The sequence below is a fragment of the Numenius arquata genome, chromosome 5, assembly GCF_964106895.1.
Source record: "Numenius arquata chromosome 5, bNumArq3.hap1.1, whole genome shotgun sequence".
Lineage (NCBI taxonomy): Eukaryota > Metazoa > Chordata > Aves > Charadriiformes > Scolopacidae > Numenius > Numenius arquata.
The window spans coordinates 9,487,436-9,503,626 of NC_133580.1; the positions used below are offsets into that span (position 1 = coordinate 9,487,436).

The following is a 16,191-nucleotide window of genomic DNA, read 5'->3' on the forward strand; positions in this document are numbered from 1 at the left end:
ATTACATAAACTTAAATTCCACACAGTTCTCTAACTGACATGTTACTGCCTTATTTGGTGATAAAATGGTGGTAACAACAGCTATTTTGTCCCATTCCCAAAGAAAAGGCTCTGGAGCTTAGACTATGCAGCAGCAGTGGGAGGGTAAGCATGTGTCCAGCCTCCGCCAGGACCTGGAGGCTCTGTCCTCTCTGCGGAGTGCAAGGCCAGGCAGAGATGTCAGAGTTACTTTGGGTACCAAAAGCCATACAAACATCTTAACTAGCTCTGATGAAAAAGCTCCTTCACAATTAATTTAGGAATCCCTACAGACCAGAGCTCTGTGCAACAGGCATGTCCTTAGTATAGTACCTCTCGCTGCAGAAAACTCTGCCAGATATTTTCAGTTCATCCACTTTTATTCTTTAGCCACATGCTTTTTTAACCTGTGCCTTACAATGGCCCTGATTTTATGTATATCCAGTTCCCATCGACTCAATGATATTCAGAGCTCAGTGACCTTTTAGAGCTAAACTGTTTTTTTGGATGAGTAACTACTTAAGCAATACTGAAGCATTTCATAAATTCATTGCACATTACTAAACTGCTTGTGCCAAAACACAATGCTGTCGGGATAGAATCATAAATAAATGTTTTCAGATTTTTAAGCAAATCACAATTCTTCTATTTTAGATTACAAAAGTAAATCCCTTAGAACAGTCTGAATTCCAAAGGACATGTTTCAGTTCAGTTCAAATAAGCTTTTAATTTATCTTAACACCTGTTACTGTTGTTCTGGAAACCATCAACAGCCAAAAATGTTGCCAGTCAACATGTTATTTCTACGATTCTGTTGATAATACTTTATCTACTGTAAACTGATAAGGCTTAGATTGCACTTACAGATTGCTGCAGGTGTAAATTTGTACTGATCGACACCCATTGATTCCTGCCAATGTGTCACTAGACTCCACTACAAATAACGTAAAACAGTATATCCACTTTACAGAGGACTAAAAATATGCAGAAAAGCAACTACCACCAAACAGTGGATGTACTTTTAGCTCATATCCTCACTTAACTCTGTGGTAGCTTGTCTCTATATGTCCCCAGAGCTGCTGGAGAGTATGACTAATCGTTTACATTTTTAAATCCAATTCACCCCTTTGGCTCAACAATAGCAAATCACCATCAACTACTTGTGCTAATAAAGGGGTCCCAAACACACAAACAAAATCTAGCGAGAGCAGCAGGTGTAATTTGAAAAGTGAACAATGTAATGAGATTTGAAAGAATTTAATTGAAAAACTATGAGCAAAGAGTGAATTCAGGCAGAATCATTCAATTCATGTAGCCATGTGGAATAATTTGTCATTTACGATGGTCAAAACAAATATTGCTGCATAAATGACTTTTAGGATCAGCCAGGCATTTTAGCAGCCTATGAAGAATATGACAGGGTAGAGGTTGAAGGAAACTTGGAGGACAGGGCTGCCAGACAGAGTGGTCCAATAATTCCTGCATGTCACTCCAATACATCACCAGCAGTTTCTGAAGCTGGTCAGATGGCCACCTTCTGCTGTCAAACTGGAAAATAATTCACCAGTACAAGTTCACAAATCATCTCTTTTCACAGGGAGCAGAAAGAACAAGGCATAGCTGTCTGTGGAAAAGCACATCCCCGCAAGAAAGTTCCATCTGCCAGGGGACACCCAGGCCACCTCATGAGAGCAGGTCTTGCTCCTTTCTCAGGGGGGCCACACTTTCCCCAACCTCCAATGCACATCTGCTTACATCTTCTCTAAGCCTGTTTCCTTACAGACCAATGTTCCAAAACCAAAAGAGAGTGCTGAAGCAGCAGGTAAACACAGAAGGTATTTTTTGCAATTACACCTTTTCAACCCAAAAGCTATTGAAACATTGCTATATATCAGACAGAGTGAAATGGTTGGTAGGGTTGGGGAAAGCAGGAGGTTGCCTAAATTGCCTTTCAAAAACAACATGACTTCTTATGTTTGCATTTTTTTTTTTATCTATTATAATTGCTCTTCAATGAACACTAGCATTTAACAATACTAATTAAAATGCTTATGATTTATGACATTCCTGAATATCTGTAATTTTATTAAAAACTAATAAATTCTGATATTGTTGATTATCTGTAATTTTATATTAGAATGTTCATTTTTTCTATGTGGCTGCACTGTAATTTATTATCTAATTAAAAAACGAGTTTCTGTTACATTTTCTAGGGTTTAAAATCCTGGGTCACAGTTGCTAATCTCACTTGTTTGTCCACAACAAAACTACCAAGAGGCAAAGTGAAAATGTATGCATTTTTATTTATTTATTTTTACATAGACTGAAGGGTTTCATGTTACTTGCTAAGAGATAACTCTGTTGTCGTGTTTCTTCAGCAAAAAAGGCTGACAAGACTTGTTTCACATCTGTCTGCATAATATAACAAACCAATGAAGAACTAGTGATGAAAAAGCTGTTTTGTTGACAATTATTGTTAAATGCACCCAAACACCAAGATTTTGGCACTGCTCATTAGCGCTGTATTGTAGCTCAGGATTTTGTCCCTAAAAATACTTTGTGTCAAAATATTTTTCGAATATATTCTAGGCTGCAAGCCTTTTCCTTACAACCCCAAAGAGCTACAGCCTCTGAAGCTTTTTATCATCTTAATCATACTCACCTGTACCTTAACCATCAAAGCCATACGATAACATGGCCAGCCACGTACGGTACTCTATGTGTAGTCCAACTACCCCTTTCTACAAATGCCATTTTACCTGTTTGTTTTGTGCTCTGCTCATTTACTAACACAACTCAGATCTCTGTCTGTCTTAACCGTGGCCAGGCATCACACTGGTGGCTTTCATTTTCACAGAATCACAGAATCTACTTGGTTGGAAGGGACCTTTGAGATCATCGAGTCCAACCAACAACAAAAACAAAAAAAAACAAAAACAAAACAAACAAAAAAAAAAAACAGAAAAACAAACAAAAAAAACCCCACCACACATCACCAAAACCAAACCAAACCAAACACCCACAACCACACACCACACCCACCCACAAACAGACACAAACTAACAATCTTGGGCACTAGAGCATGCCCTGAAGGACCACGTCTACACGTTCCTTATATACCTTCAGGGATGGCGACTCTACCACCTCCCTGAGCAGGCTATTCCAGTGCCTGACCACCCTCTCAGTAAAGTAATTCCTCCTAATATCTAATCTAAACCTCCCCTGCTGCAACTTCAGACCATTTCCTGTGGTCCTGTCATTATTCCCTTGGGAGAAGAGGCCAACACCCACCTCTCTACAACCTCCTTTCAGGTAGGTGTAGAGGGCAATGAGGTCTCCCCTCAGCCTCCTCTTCTCCAAACTAAACATGCCCAGTTCCCTCAGCCTCTCCTCATATGATTTGTTCTCTAGACCCCTCACCAGCTTGGTGGCTCTCCTCTGGACATGCTCCAGCAGCTCAATGTCCTTCCTGTAGTGAGGGGCCCAGAACTGAACACAGCACTCGAGGTGAGGCCTCACCAGGGCCGAGTACAGAGGCACGATCACTTCCCTACTCCTGCTGGCCACGCTACTCCTGATACAGGCCAGGATGCCGTTGGCCTTCTTGGCCACCTGGGCACACTGCTGGCTCATGTTAAGCCGGCTGTCCACCAACACCCCCAGGTCCTTTTCGGCTGGGTAGCTTTCCAGCCACTCTTCCCCAAGCCTGTAGCGATGCCTGGGGTTGTTGTGACCAAAATGCAGGAACCGGCACTTGGCCTTATTAAACCTCATCCCATTGGCCTTGGCCCATTGATCCAACCTGTCCAGGTGCCTCTGTAGAGCCTTCCGACCCTCAAGCAGATCAACACTCCCACATAGCTTGGTGTCATCTGCAAACTTACTGAGGGTGCACTCAATCCCCTCATCCAGATCATCAATAAAGATATTAAACAAGACTGGCCCCAAGACTGAGCCCTGAGGGACACTAATGGTGACCGGCTGCCAACTGGATTTCACTCCATTAATTACAACTCTCTGGGCACGGCCATCCAGCCAGTTTTTTACCCAGTGAAGAGTATACTTGTCTATGCCATGATTCGCCAGCTTCTCCAGGAGAACGCTGTGGGGGACAGTGTCAAAGGCCTTACCAAAGTCCAGGCAGACAACATCCACAGCCTTCCCCACATCGAGAAGGTGGGTCACATGGTCATAGAAAGAGATCAAGTTGGTTAAGCAGGACCTCCCTTTCATAAACCCATGCTGGCTGGCCCTGATCCCTCGGCTGTCCTGCACTTGCCGTGAGAGCTCACTCAAGATGATCCTCTCCGTGATCTTTCCCGGTACCGAGGTCAGACTGACAGGCCTATAGTTTCCTGGATCCTCCTTCCAGCCCTTCTTGTAGATGGGCATCACATTGGCCACCCTCCAGTCATCTGGTACGTCTCCTGTTGGCCAGGATTTTTGATAGATAATGGAGAGAGTCTTGGTGAGCTCTCCTGCCAGCTCTCTGAGTACCCTTGGGTGAATCCCATCCGGCCCCATGGACTTATGCGTGTCCAGGTGCATAAGCAAATCATTAACTACTTCCTCCTGGATTAAGGGGGCGTTGTTCTGCTCTCCATTCTTATCTTCCAGCCCAGGAGGCTGTACACCCTGGGGGTAGCTGGTATCCATCTATCATTTCCATCTATGACTCCAAACATTTTTTCTTACAAATTATCCCATAGTAGCTAATATCACGACTTAGTCACAAGAAGAAGAAAGGGAGTAGGAACTCCCCTTCTAACTGAGCCACTGAGATCTTCCATTTGGGTCTGCAGAAGTGAGAAAGCAACACTGGATTTGAGGAAAGTGGTGTCTGAGGATGGCACATGCTGTCCTTGCAGCTCCCTTGCACAGCCACAGCCACTCAGGCAACTGCCCTGACACACTCTGGCACAAGAAATTAAGGCAGCACCTACTAAGTTCACTTAAATAATTGCTGGATAACCAACCAATAAGAGAAGGGGTCTGCCCCTAATGAAAAGTCTTACCTAGCATCTACTTGAAATAAATGCTAAAGCAACACCAATATGAATACCAAATACACAGTCATTCTTCACTTAGTCCACCATTGCTCTCTTGTCTGTAAACAACTTTGATCAGGCTGCCTTGTGGGATCACATCTTCAGTAAAGCTACCACGTTAGCCTTGGATATCGTTAACTCTCCTGATTACTTTTTTCCAGCAGCAAGTTAAAATGGTGCTTCTGGCTCCTGCACCTTCGACTTCTGAACCTTTCCATTATTCCGACTTCTGCTACATCAGCACTGCATTAATCCTGATTTCAAGTTTCACTTTTTAGATGCCCATACTGCATTTACATATGAATATCATTCATTTCATATTGCCGCTTCCACAACTACCAGAATCTCCAAAAAGGACTAAAAAAACAGATTTGATGCAACTTTAAAAAAGGAAAGATTGTTGTCTTACAATCAAGAGGTAAAGAAAATAACTTAATTGACTTAACTGGTATTTCAAGTATCGTGTACTTTAGCAAATGCCTGAAAGGCTACAAGGAATCTAACCCAACCTCTTCTCTCTCCATGGCAGTGCAGCTCTCCTTGCTCCACAGAGATGTGGAGTTGCCTGTTTCACTTCCAGAATAACTCTTTAATAATTTCAGGTTACCACAGCTGCTAGCAGCAGCCAAGAGGGTCTTGCTGTTCAAAATCTGTATTGTTGCAGGAACTCAGGCACTCACCAATAAATGCCAGTTTAGCAAAGTTATTAAGTAACAGCATTAGAAACAGCATTAGAAAGTTCCTGCAGAAGAAAACAGTAGGCAAGATCCTTTTCTCCACATCTGCATTGCAGGATGGCAGAGACAATTCTACCACAGCTTTGCTGGTGAGACTTCAGCAGTGTTTTCCAACAGTGATTTACAAAGACCAGTAGGTTCAGCAATCTGAGCCCCGGTCCCACCCTAGCTCCTCCTGGTACAGTACTTTGATGAGACTGGGTTTTCAGACAGGTGAATAATGTGGCCCAGTGCAACACCAATCCCATTACAAGAAAGACATGGGCATACTGGAACAAGTCTGTGAAGGGCCACAAAGATCATTAGGGGACTGGAGTATCTATCTTACAAGGAGAGGCTGAGAGAGCTGGGGTAGATTGGTTTGGATAAAAGAAGGCTCATGGGGATTTTATTCATGTGTTTAAACACCTGGTGGGAAGTGTAAAGCAGATGGATCCAGACTGTTTTCAGTGATGCCCAGTAAAAGATTAAGAGGCAATGGGCACCCTAATGGAAATAAAAGAAATTCTGTTTAAACATGAGAAAAATATTTTTTATTGTGAGGGCGGTTGCACGCTGTGGCAGCCGTGCCCAGAGAGGTTGTGGAGTCTGTATTCTCAGAGATATTCAAAACCCAACTGAGCACAGCCCTGGGCAGCCTGCTGTAGCTGATTCTCCTTGAGCGGGGGGTTGGATGGGATGATCTCCAGAGCTGCCTCCAACCTAGATCTTCACTAGCCCAGTGAAAGCCAACTCTCAGGATGTGTGTCAGAAGTTACAGCAGTTGTAGTTTTCTTTCTGCCTCCCACGAGATGTATTCTTCAACGAAGTCCCTGAGTATGTCATGTACCTGCTCCCAGCCTGTGATCTAATCTGCCTCAGGACCCTCCACCTGACGTAACCAGCCACACAACACAAGTAATCCTCTGCTTTCTGTTGTATGAGTTATCTTTGACCTCTCCCCCATAAAGATCTAAACCGACATGCATTTAAAATTCACAAACTGAAACAAAACAGAAACAGGAGAAAGAAACCAGGCTATAAGATAACATGCTTGCATGGTTCTATCTAATATATTTGTAGTTCTAATCCATATTTTCAGGTTGTCATCTACATAAATTTACTCTCTTATTCCAGATATCTACAGATTCAACCAGAAAACATAACATCAGACATGTCTCACAAACATTTAAATCTGGAAAAGGTGTTTACTAGCATTTGTGCTTTTATAAACTAAAGGAAATTGAATTTAATATGAATTTCACACCAAATTACAAGGACAAATCTCCTGGTTCTCAAGAATTTTGCAAAAAGGAGAACACTTGCATATTCCATATTTACATTGTTAATAATTCAGGTCATAAACATTTTAATAAACTAATTAACTATAATACATACTATAGTTAGCTTAGGACAAATTCATTAAATTGTAAAGTATGAATGTACCACACTGTTCAAATAACGAAGAGAACATGTGAGTTCTAGCAAGGTCATGATGAGAGGGAGAGTATAGAATATCTGTTATCTAAAGAATATCCATCATGGGGAATTGAATTAGACGCATCTCATTTTCACTTTGTCAAACTTAGTTCATATTCTGGTTGAAGACCAGCATGCTACTGAGGATAACAACTATCCACAAGGCAGGTACTATATTTTCATTTGACAGGTCTGGGGTCAGGTAGGTCAAATCAATACTTTAGAGATCTGCCCGTGGTCAAAAATGGACAATAAAGAGTCACGTGATATATGAATCTGGCACACAGGGAAAAGAACTCATTTAAATGGAACAATGATAAGAAAAGAAAAATTGGTTTCACTCAAAACAAAGGGAAGAACTGTATTCCAAGAACATATTACAAATATATGGACTAATTCAGTTTGATATAAGAAAGTAGAATTCTACTTATCATTGCTTGAAGTAGGACCCCATTTTAATCAGTACGTCGAAACACAAACAGGAAAATACCTACTCATTTGTTTTTATGGTTTTGTGCAAAAGGCTGAAAAAACCTTAACTGTTTTCACACACTTGCAAAGTTCCACAGACACTGAAGGCAAAATAATAATTATAGATGTCATACTGCACAGTGGAATGGAAAGGGATCAGGAATATATTGGTAAGCAATATTTTTTTTACACATTCATTTCTGGTACCTGACAAAATGAGACAGAAAAATACTGTTGACTAGTAGATGACTACATGGACTTAGAAACATACAGCGTATGACCTCCTGATAAGCAGGTTACTTTCCCCCTGACAGTCCAATGTTCCTAACTTCATTCTTGGAAAAGGTTGTGCCATGGTCTTTACTAAAGACGAACCCTAGGCTAGAGAAAATGATCATCACAAAGTAAGCCAAAGCTTAAAGATATAGAACAATCACTCAAAAATATATTAATGACTCAAGATATCTCTTTTGGCTGTGTTTTATTTCAGTTTTATTCCTGTAAAAACCTCACCAAAAGCCTGTTTTGCAGCTTTAGTCAACCTTTCCTCTGTTTAGCATTGAAGACAAAAAAGGACTCTGAATTACTTCCAGTGTATAGGGAGGACTTTGGTCTACTCTACCTTTTGCTTTTGCTACCAGCATTTCCAGGTTTTGTAGGTAGAAGTAGTCTTCTGAGGAATTTTATAAGATCTTGAAATAATTTGCTCTAGTTTGGGACTGCTTGGCTATTGGGATTTGGTTTGGACTTACTTCTATCGAATAGATTCACTGACATGCGAAACCCACTTTTTCTTATTATTTCAAACCTTTAATATTGGCATAGAACATAGATTCTTACCAGTAACCTTCAATTCAACTGTTCTTCGTATAAGCTTGCCTTCAAACTTCAGTTCACAGGTATAATTTCCTCCATCCTCTTCCTGAACCTCTTGTATTAAGAGAGTATTTCCTTTCTGAATTACAATGCTTCTCCACATTTTTGGCTTACATTCCTGCAGACAAAAAAATCCATTGCCTAAATTACCCAGCTTGTATGACATAAGACAGTGTTGCCTGATCAGGTTTTCAGTATTATATGTAAGTAAGCAACCATCTCAATATACTTTGCAATTCAAATTCAAATATAATATCAAAAAGCACAGAGATCTGAAACTGGAATTAATTTAAAGACAGAAATTAAACAGAAATATTTTTAAGGTTCAGTAATTCCCACTGTATCACATGGGCCGTGTTTAATACGTGGTGCCCTGAAGCAATGGTTAAGTATCTTCTCTTTTTCATGATCAACTGCCAAGACCTCTGTTTTAGGATGGACCATTAAAATGCATCTCTGTTTGAAGGGAGTAAGGGCAACATCTGTTAAAGAGTTAGCCTGAAGGCAAACTTTACACACAGTCTCAGGCTAGAACCATTTACCAACAGAAGGAAACCAAGAGAGCAGCAGTTTTGTGAGCAAGAGAATTCAGGAAGCCTGGTTTCCTTACAGTCTTGTTTTTCATCACTGGCTTCTCTGGCACCTTATGAGCTCTGATTCAAACTTTTCCCATCACTGGGCTCTCTGTGGCATCTCCCCCATGTGCGTTCTCTGATGGAGTGCTTGGTACTGATGGCCTGCAACTCTCACTGACTTCCCCAGGCACACCTTAGCTGTTATTTGGCAGATTTAGGTTTATCACTATGAACTGTGGTCCTACTGGAACAGCATTTGAGTCCTTCTGTATAGTGTGTGATACAGTGCAAGAAGAGGCCCTCCCCTTCCTAACATACTGTGTCTTTGCAGCCAGATCAGTCACCTTCCACACTAATGGTACTTATGATTGAATACCTCCTGGAATGCTCTGAACTAAAAGCATAGGCACAACCGATCATTGTCTCTTTAAAATGGTACCTTAAGATTATATATTTATTGTCTCTCAATATCTTTAACGTCAAGCCTGTTCTGCCTCCAAACAAAATCATGCTTTTCTCAGTTCTCTAAATCACTCAGTACTCCTGACAGCCTTGGAGGCTCTGGCTAATTCTGCACCCAGAGCACACAACGCAACATAGAGCCCAAGTACCTTTAATGCCCCTCTATTGCTTCTCTCAAGGTGGCAACATGGAATAGGTGCTCAGACTGCAGCCAACAATCTCACATCGGTTATATCAACTTCAGAGATTCATGTAAATAGCCCAGACCTGTGCCCCATTTTCTGCTCATCTGCAACAGCAGTGTCAGAAATACAGCAAACAAAATAGAACAAAGCTTTCTCTTAAGAAAACAACCAAACAAGAAAATACATTGTTACAGTGTGGTCAGATTTGGAATTCTGAAACTGCAATAGCACACAGCGTTCAGGTTATCTTTCTGTCTCCAAAGTACTGGTGTAAGGAAAGTGTAATCTTGTCTTGCATGTGAACTTTAGTTAGCACTGATGACAGAAAATGATCAGAATCCAGATCCTATCTGCCGTGCTAAGAAGAATCAGAGCTTATTTTTGTTAGTAAATTACACTGACATCGCTTGAGACTCACGCAGGGGACAGATCTGAGCCAGAAAATGCCATTAAATCCTTTCTGATTTGCACTCAATTTTTTAGTCCTATTTAAAGGTGCATCAACCACCCACTTGGAGTAACTAAATCTGAACACTGGGCAAAGAATATGATTCAGTTCTATTCAATCCTAATTTAGGAGTACAATTCCCAGAATACACAAAGTAAGTGTATTTCAGATATGCACCCTTTCAATGCAGCACTGAAAGACCCTATCATATGTTACCAGCTTTATATTCTCTATTTTATTTTTAAAAGTACGGGAGCAAAGAAATTGAAGATATATTTTCATATGCTTTATATTTTTATGTACTACATGTTTGTAATAAGAAGGGCAACATCTTTACTGCTATAGAGATTAATGATTTAGCACGAACATTGTTTGCGCTATTGTGGTTTTACAGTGAGGAACTGTTCTTGTTGGAACTGTACCACTAATTTCCTAATTGTTTCTTTTTGTATCTACTTAGAACATTCCATATTACAAATGATTTATAACCCTTTCTTTCCTAAATCTTAGCTAATTAATTTTTCTTCTACTGATTATGCAGGTTTTCTAAACATATGTTGAAAATGCCTGTTTTATTCTGCTTGTTATTCACAGAATAGTTCAATCCTCAAAATTAAAAACAAAAAAGTAGAGAAGCTGAAAAATCATAACAATTTGTATTTTAAGCAACAAAAATGGTTGAGAAACAAACCAATAAAAAAAAAAAATCTAACTTGTCTTCATTTTGTGGAAACAATCTAGATTCTTTTGCTAGATGTCTGCTAATTTCTCTAAAAAAGCGCCCAATTGTATGACTGTTGCTTGTTTAACCAATTAATTGCTCTTTTCTGCTTTTACACCATGTCTACCTGCTAGAAGAATCTGAAAGTTTATTTTTCTAATCTATTTATTCTCCTTAGACATCTTAAATTTTGGGGTTTTTTTTTCCCCCCAATAATTAAGTTGTGCACTATTACGCTTCTTTTTCTCTTCCTTGAAATTTAAGCAGCACCTCAACAACTCTATTTTTTGCAGGGTAGATAATAACTACCTGTCCTTCACGTGACATTTTGAGAGTTCACACAGCCCTTCCTTCAACCCAGTAGTAGGAAACAGATGGTGGAAATGGATTAAGCCTCCACATTCGAGATGTTATATACTTTATACTTTGCCAGCTGATTTTTCATGAAACTGCTCTTACTGTTAAATCCCATTTGTTCAATCATGCCTTGACACGTATACTTATTTCAAAAAAATCCTTACACTACTTGTCAAAACATTTCTAAGAGGTGTAACAGAGCTGCACGTATATCAATGGCATTAATTGTGGAAATCTTTAAAAATAAATATTGCATGCAGTGTGATTCTAGCCAGAAGTGAAGCCCATACAACTGTTAAAACAAATCCTCATAGCAAATGTTTTATTACTTACTGGGTCTCCATGTGGAAATCTATTCAGGCATAATTATTTTAAGACCATGTTTAAATTACAGTTAACTCCCTGTAAATTGATGCAATTATTGGCTCAGATTTGTTAATCCCTCCACAAAACAAAGACTTCTAGAAGACAGGGTGAGTCCTGCACATGGTGGGCTTGCACCACCACTGTCCTGTCTGATAGTATTTCATTGGTCACAAGTCCAAACTCTCCAGCCACTGGTGAACTGGCAGGACAGAACACACGGATTTCTCTTTTCAGACAAAGGTATAAAGAAGGAGCCTCGAGGGCTTCCTCATATTTAATTATCTACTGTTCTATTTTGGACAACTTATGCTCTCCCCCTGGATGAGAATCTTTTCTAAATATTTCAGCATAATGAACAGGAATTGCCTTCCAGTGCCTCTGGAGCAGATTTATACAAGAAGATGGCTGATTGATTACACCTTCACGGACACATCAAACTCAATCACAAAGGCAGAAGGGGGAAAAACTTGAGGATCCAGTGTGCTACAACTGGAAACAGACGCCGCCTTCAGAAAGTGAGGGTCAGGTCCTGAAGTGGAATATCACTTTACGCTATTCTTCAGGAGAAGAGACCTGCTTTTTGTTACACACGTTGCCACTCACAATATGATCTTAAATCCCAGATTGCAGTTTGTAGGGGTTACCCCTGTATGCAGCACATTATTTTGAAATGCAAGTAATTACGTATTTTCTAGAAACTGGACTTAGGCTTTTTTGAATGGGCAGACTTCTATTAACAGTTAGTACCATAATACCCTCTGGAATATTTTTCCAAAACCCTGTTTCAGAAATAAGTTTCAAGGGACAACATGACATGTATACCTTCTGCATAACATTGACATTTCACATTACTGAGCTTCCTGACTCAGGTCCAGTGTTGTCTAAGAATTGAAATGATAACACCTTATTGTTAATTATGGATAAGGATGTATATGTAGTAGGTTATTCCATTAACGTCTCTTTTCATTATCAAGCCAGACTAAAGGTTTTTGACTTCGTTTGTCTCACTGTTATCATCCAACTACATCAATTATGTTCAATTATACCACGGTGATGATTCATCAGTCAGCTGTCAGACTCCAGCGGTGTCACACAAACTGTGTGTGCACCCCAGATAACACGTGTGGGTATATGGAACACAGACCCTTCTGTTCCCTTTCTTGGTCAGCACAAAGTATTGTTGATGTGGGATTGTACATACATCTTCCCTAGACTGATTTCTGCTCCATGACAGACTGATTTCTGCTCCATGACAGCTGAAGATTATTCCTGCCAGACTATTTTTCCAGTGTGCTCTTGCAAAAAAAAAAAAAAAAAAAAAAAAAAAAATCTTCAGTGACGTGGTGTTCAGTACACCTAGGTAGACAGGGTGAGAAACAGCTTCTCTCTGGTACCCTCTTTTCTCCAAGATTTCAGATTTAACTGATACATATATTTTATATATCAACAGTACTGAAGATATCCACCCATATGCTGAGAGAAACAGCTTCAATGGCTGAAAGAAAAACTTTGTTTATACTAACAGTGGGTTATGACACCCGTTTTGTTACTATAAGATAGAACATGTGAGATTTCTGTAAAAAACAGAAATAGATGACAACTTTTATAATTGCTCTTTTCTGATGCAACCTGCTAAGGAGGAAAAAAATCTGCAGCTCTGCACAAATTACTTATTTCACACAAAATAACTATATTTTAAGAATTATATTAACTTTGGCAAACCAAGCACTCAAAATTTAGCATTTAACTAGTTTGTGGTTTTCCATCTGCATTACCTGAACCAAGTTTGTGCTAAACTCATTCTGCCTTTATCCCTACAGTCCAAACTCTATTTTCAATGGACCCCACTGAGCAAATCCTCTTGCCCAACTATTTCTTGTTCCCTCTGACTCTCGGCTCTTCGTTCTTCTCCATTGTTTCTTGCACCAACTTGTACCCGACAGCTTTTGATATATCAGACTTCAGCCCAAGTCCAGACAACACGTAAAATTTGCCAGACCTTCCTATGGTCTTGGTACCTGAGGTTTGCCTGACAACCACATTTTAGTCATTCTCTTTTTTTCTTGGGAAGCTACAAAAACACATCACTGACACACCTGCTGCTGAAAGTGGCGTGCAATACTTGACAGGCCTTGAAGAAGGTACAGCCAGCCAAGTTACCTGCCGAGTAGTAAAAGTATCTAACAGACCTCAGTAAAATTACTCAATGAACCTCAGCAAAAGTAAAAGCATCTCTGTGAAATTGCCCAGCAGCCTTTGGTAAAAACTAACAAGCCTTGGTGAAATTACCCAACAGACTTCATAAAAATTAATTGGGTAGAACCACTGAAGCTGGTGGTGCCGATACATACACCTTTGGCTCCACTGTAGATTGCCTCCCTTTGTTTCTACTACAGTATTAGTAGGGAGACATCCCACCAAGTTGGAAACTGGTACAGACACACAGTGGTTTGGGAACGTGGTATTGCTGTTAGTGAAATCATGTGACCTCCTGCACAGAACATCATTGATGTCAATTTCTGCTGGACAATGACCATGCTGGGTAGTTTTGTCTGTACTTTAGTATTTCTTCTGTGATACTGGGACGGCATCCTCCAGACCAGTCACAAACAACTGCAGGCTCAGAGAAGGCCATCTCTACGCCTCAGACTGAAAACAGTGGAAGTTTTGTATAGTTTCAGCACAACAGCAGTAAGACAGCAATAGTTACCTTGTACCACACCACATCTGGCTCTTGACCGGCTGTCTTGTAATCCTCAATATCAGGACAGGAGATTGTCTTTCTCTTAGTGACTTCTGATTTTTCCAGATACCTGATCTTGCTGTTGTAGCAAAGCCCAGATTCATTCTCAGCTACCGTCAAGGACATGGACACCTTCATACAATATGTCGAATTCCTGCAGGGACAGAAAAATATTTTCATTTATCCTACCTCCTTTTTACCATGTTTCTTTTAGCAGAGTAAGTTTCTTTGTTAAGCTCTTATCTTTACAAACACTTTAGTGACGTTCAAATAGCGACTGTCACGCTGTGCATTTCCAACACAAAGGAATTACTAGAAAACATAAAGGCTCATTTCTGATTTACTATGAAGAACCCTGTAGAAATTCTGATGCCAAGTGATCTAACCCAGCACAGCAGCTCTTTCAAGCTTGCAGGTCTACGAACACAGGAACCTGTTGGCACGTCAAATGTTGGTCAGGATGCACTGCTCCATTTCCCCTATGTATTGCACATACTCTCCTTTCCCTCTTTCGCTCCCACTTTCAGGAGATTTCACTCCAGTACGCAGTGCTATACATTTGAGAAGAGGATTATGTGCTGGATGTTAAAGCACATCATGCTGGAAGAATTCCTCCCCCTTAAGGAACTGCTATATAAAGTCCTAAAGTATGTGATACTGTGGTGGATCGACCTGGACCAGCTGCCAGCCACCTACCCAGCTGCTCCTTCTCTACCCCTCAAGAGGACGGGAAGAAGAAAATAAGATGAAAAAGCTCATGGGTAGAGATAAAGTCAACGAGATCACTTACCAATTACCATCATGGGCAAAACAGATTTTGAAAAAAATAATTTTAATTAATTGCAAATTAAAATAGATTTGGATGGTGTGAAAGTTAAAAAAGCTAAAACACATTCTGCCCACATCTTTTTTTAATTCCTGTACCTCCCCTGGCCCCGAGCCGTGCAGAGAGTGGGGATGGGGGGTTCTGGTCCCTCCACAACAGCCCCTCTCTGCTGCCCCTTCCTCCTCACACATTCCCCTGCTCCAGCATGGGCCCTCCATGGCTGCCATTCCTGTCAGGAAAACCAGCTCCCCGGGCTCCCTCCACGGCTGCAGGGGAATCTCTGTTCGGGGCCTGGAGCGGATTCTCAGTGTCTGGGGCTGTTTCTCACACTTTTCTCCTCGCCCCTTGCAGCCATTTTGCCCTTTCTCAAACAGGCTTTCCCCGAGGTGCCGCCAGCCCGGCTGAGGGGCTCAGCTCTGCTCTGGGGCCGCTGGAACTGGCCGTGTCCGGCGCGGGGCAGCCCCTCGGCTCTCCTCAGAGGGACCCTGCAGCCCCGGGCACCCGCACCCAGCACTGAGAGACGAGAAGTCAGACTGGTGGTTACACGGATACATTTTGGCCTTAAAATCTTGAGAAATGCAATCCCTTAGCACTTCAAACCACTGCCTGCTCTATCACCACAGAATCCTGACAGAGTTAAATCCAGGCGAGCAGATTGCGAGCTACACCTAGTTTGTCTTAATATCAGGGTGGAATAAACACAAAAAGCCCAGCTCCCCTGCCTCACAATCATGAAAGCAGGATTAAATTAAATGCCTTCAGACTTGCATCTTTAACAGAGCTATCAGACACAGTAGAAAAGCCCCAAAGCGGTGTTTGTTGTGGCGTTACTGTGAAGCATTTGCGCTTTGCACAGGATCACCGCGACCCAGACTGTCAGCTTCTGCCCTTCATTAGGCG

At 41.0% G+C, this 16,191-nt stretch overlaps 1 protein-coding gene across 1 annotated transcript in view; it reads right to left on the reverse strand.

Moving 5' to 3' along the window:
- Nucleotides 1-16,191, reverse strand: part of IL1RAPL2 (interleukin 1 receptor accessory protein like 2) — a 376,805-nt gene that overhangs the window by 160,447 nt on the left and 200,167 nt on the right. Inside the window, exons 3-4 of the mRNA XM_074147867.1 lie at nt 14,433-14,619; nt 8,573-8,726 (exon numbers count right to left, since the gene is read on the reverse strand). Coding sequence (XP_074003968.1) covers nt 8,573-8,726; nt 14,433-14,619 — 341 coding nt within the window. The remainder of the gene's footprint in view (nt 1-8,572; nt 8,727-14,432; nt 14,620-16,191) is intronic.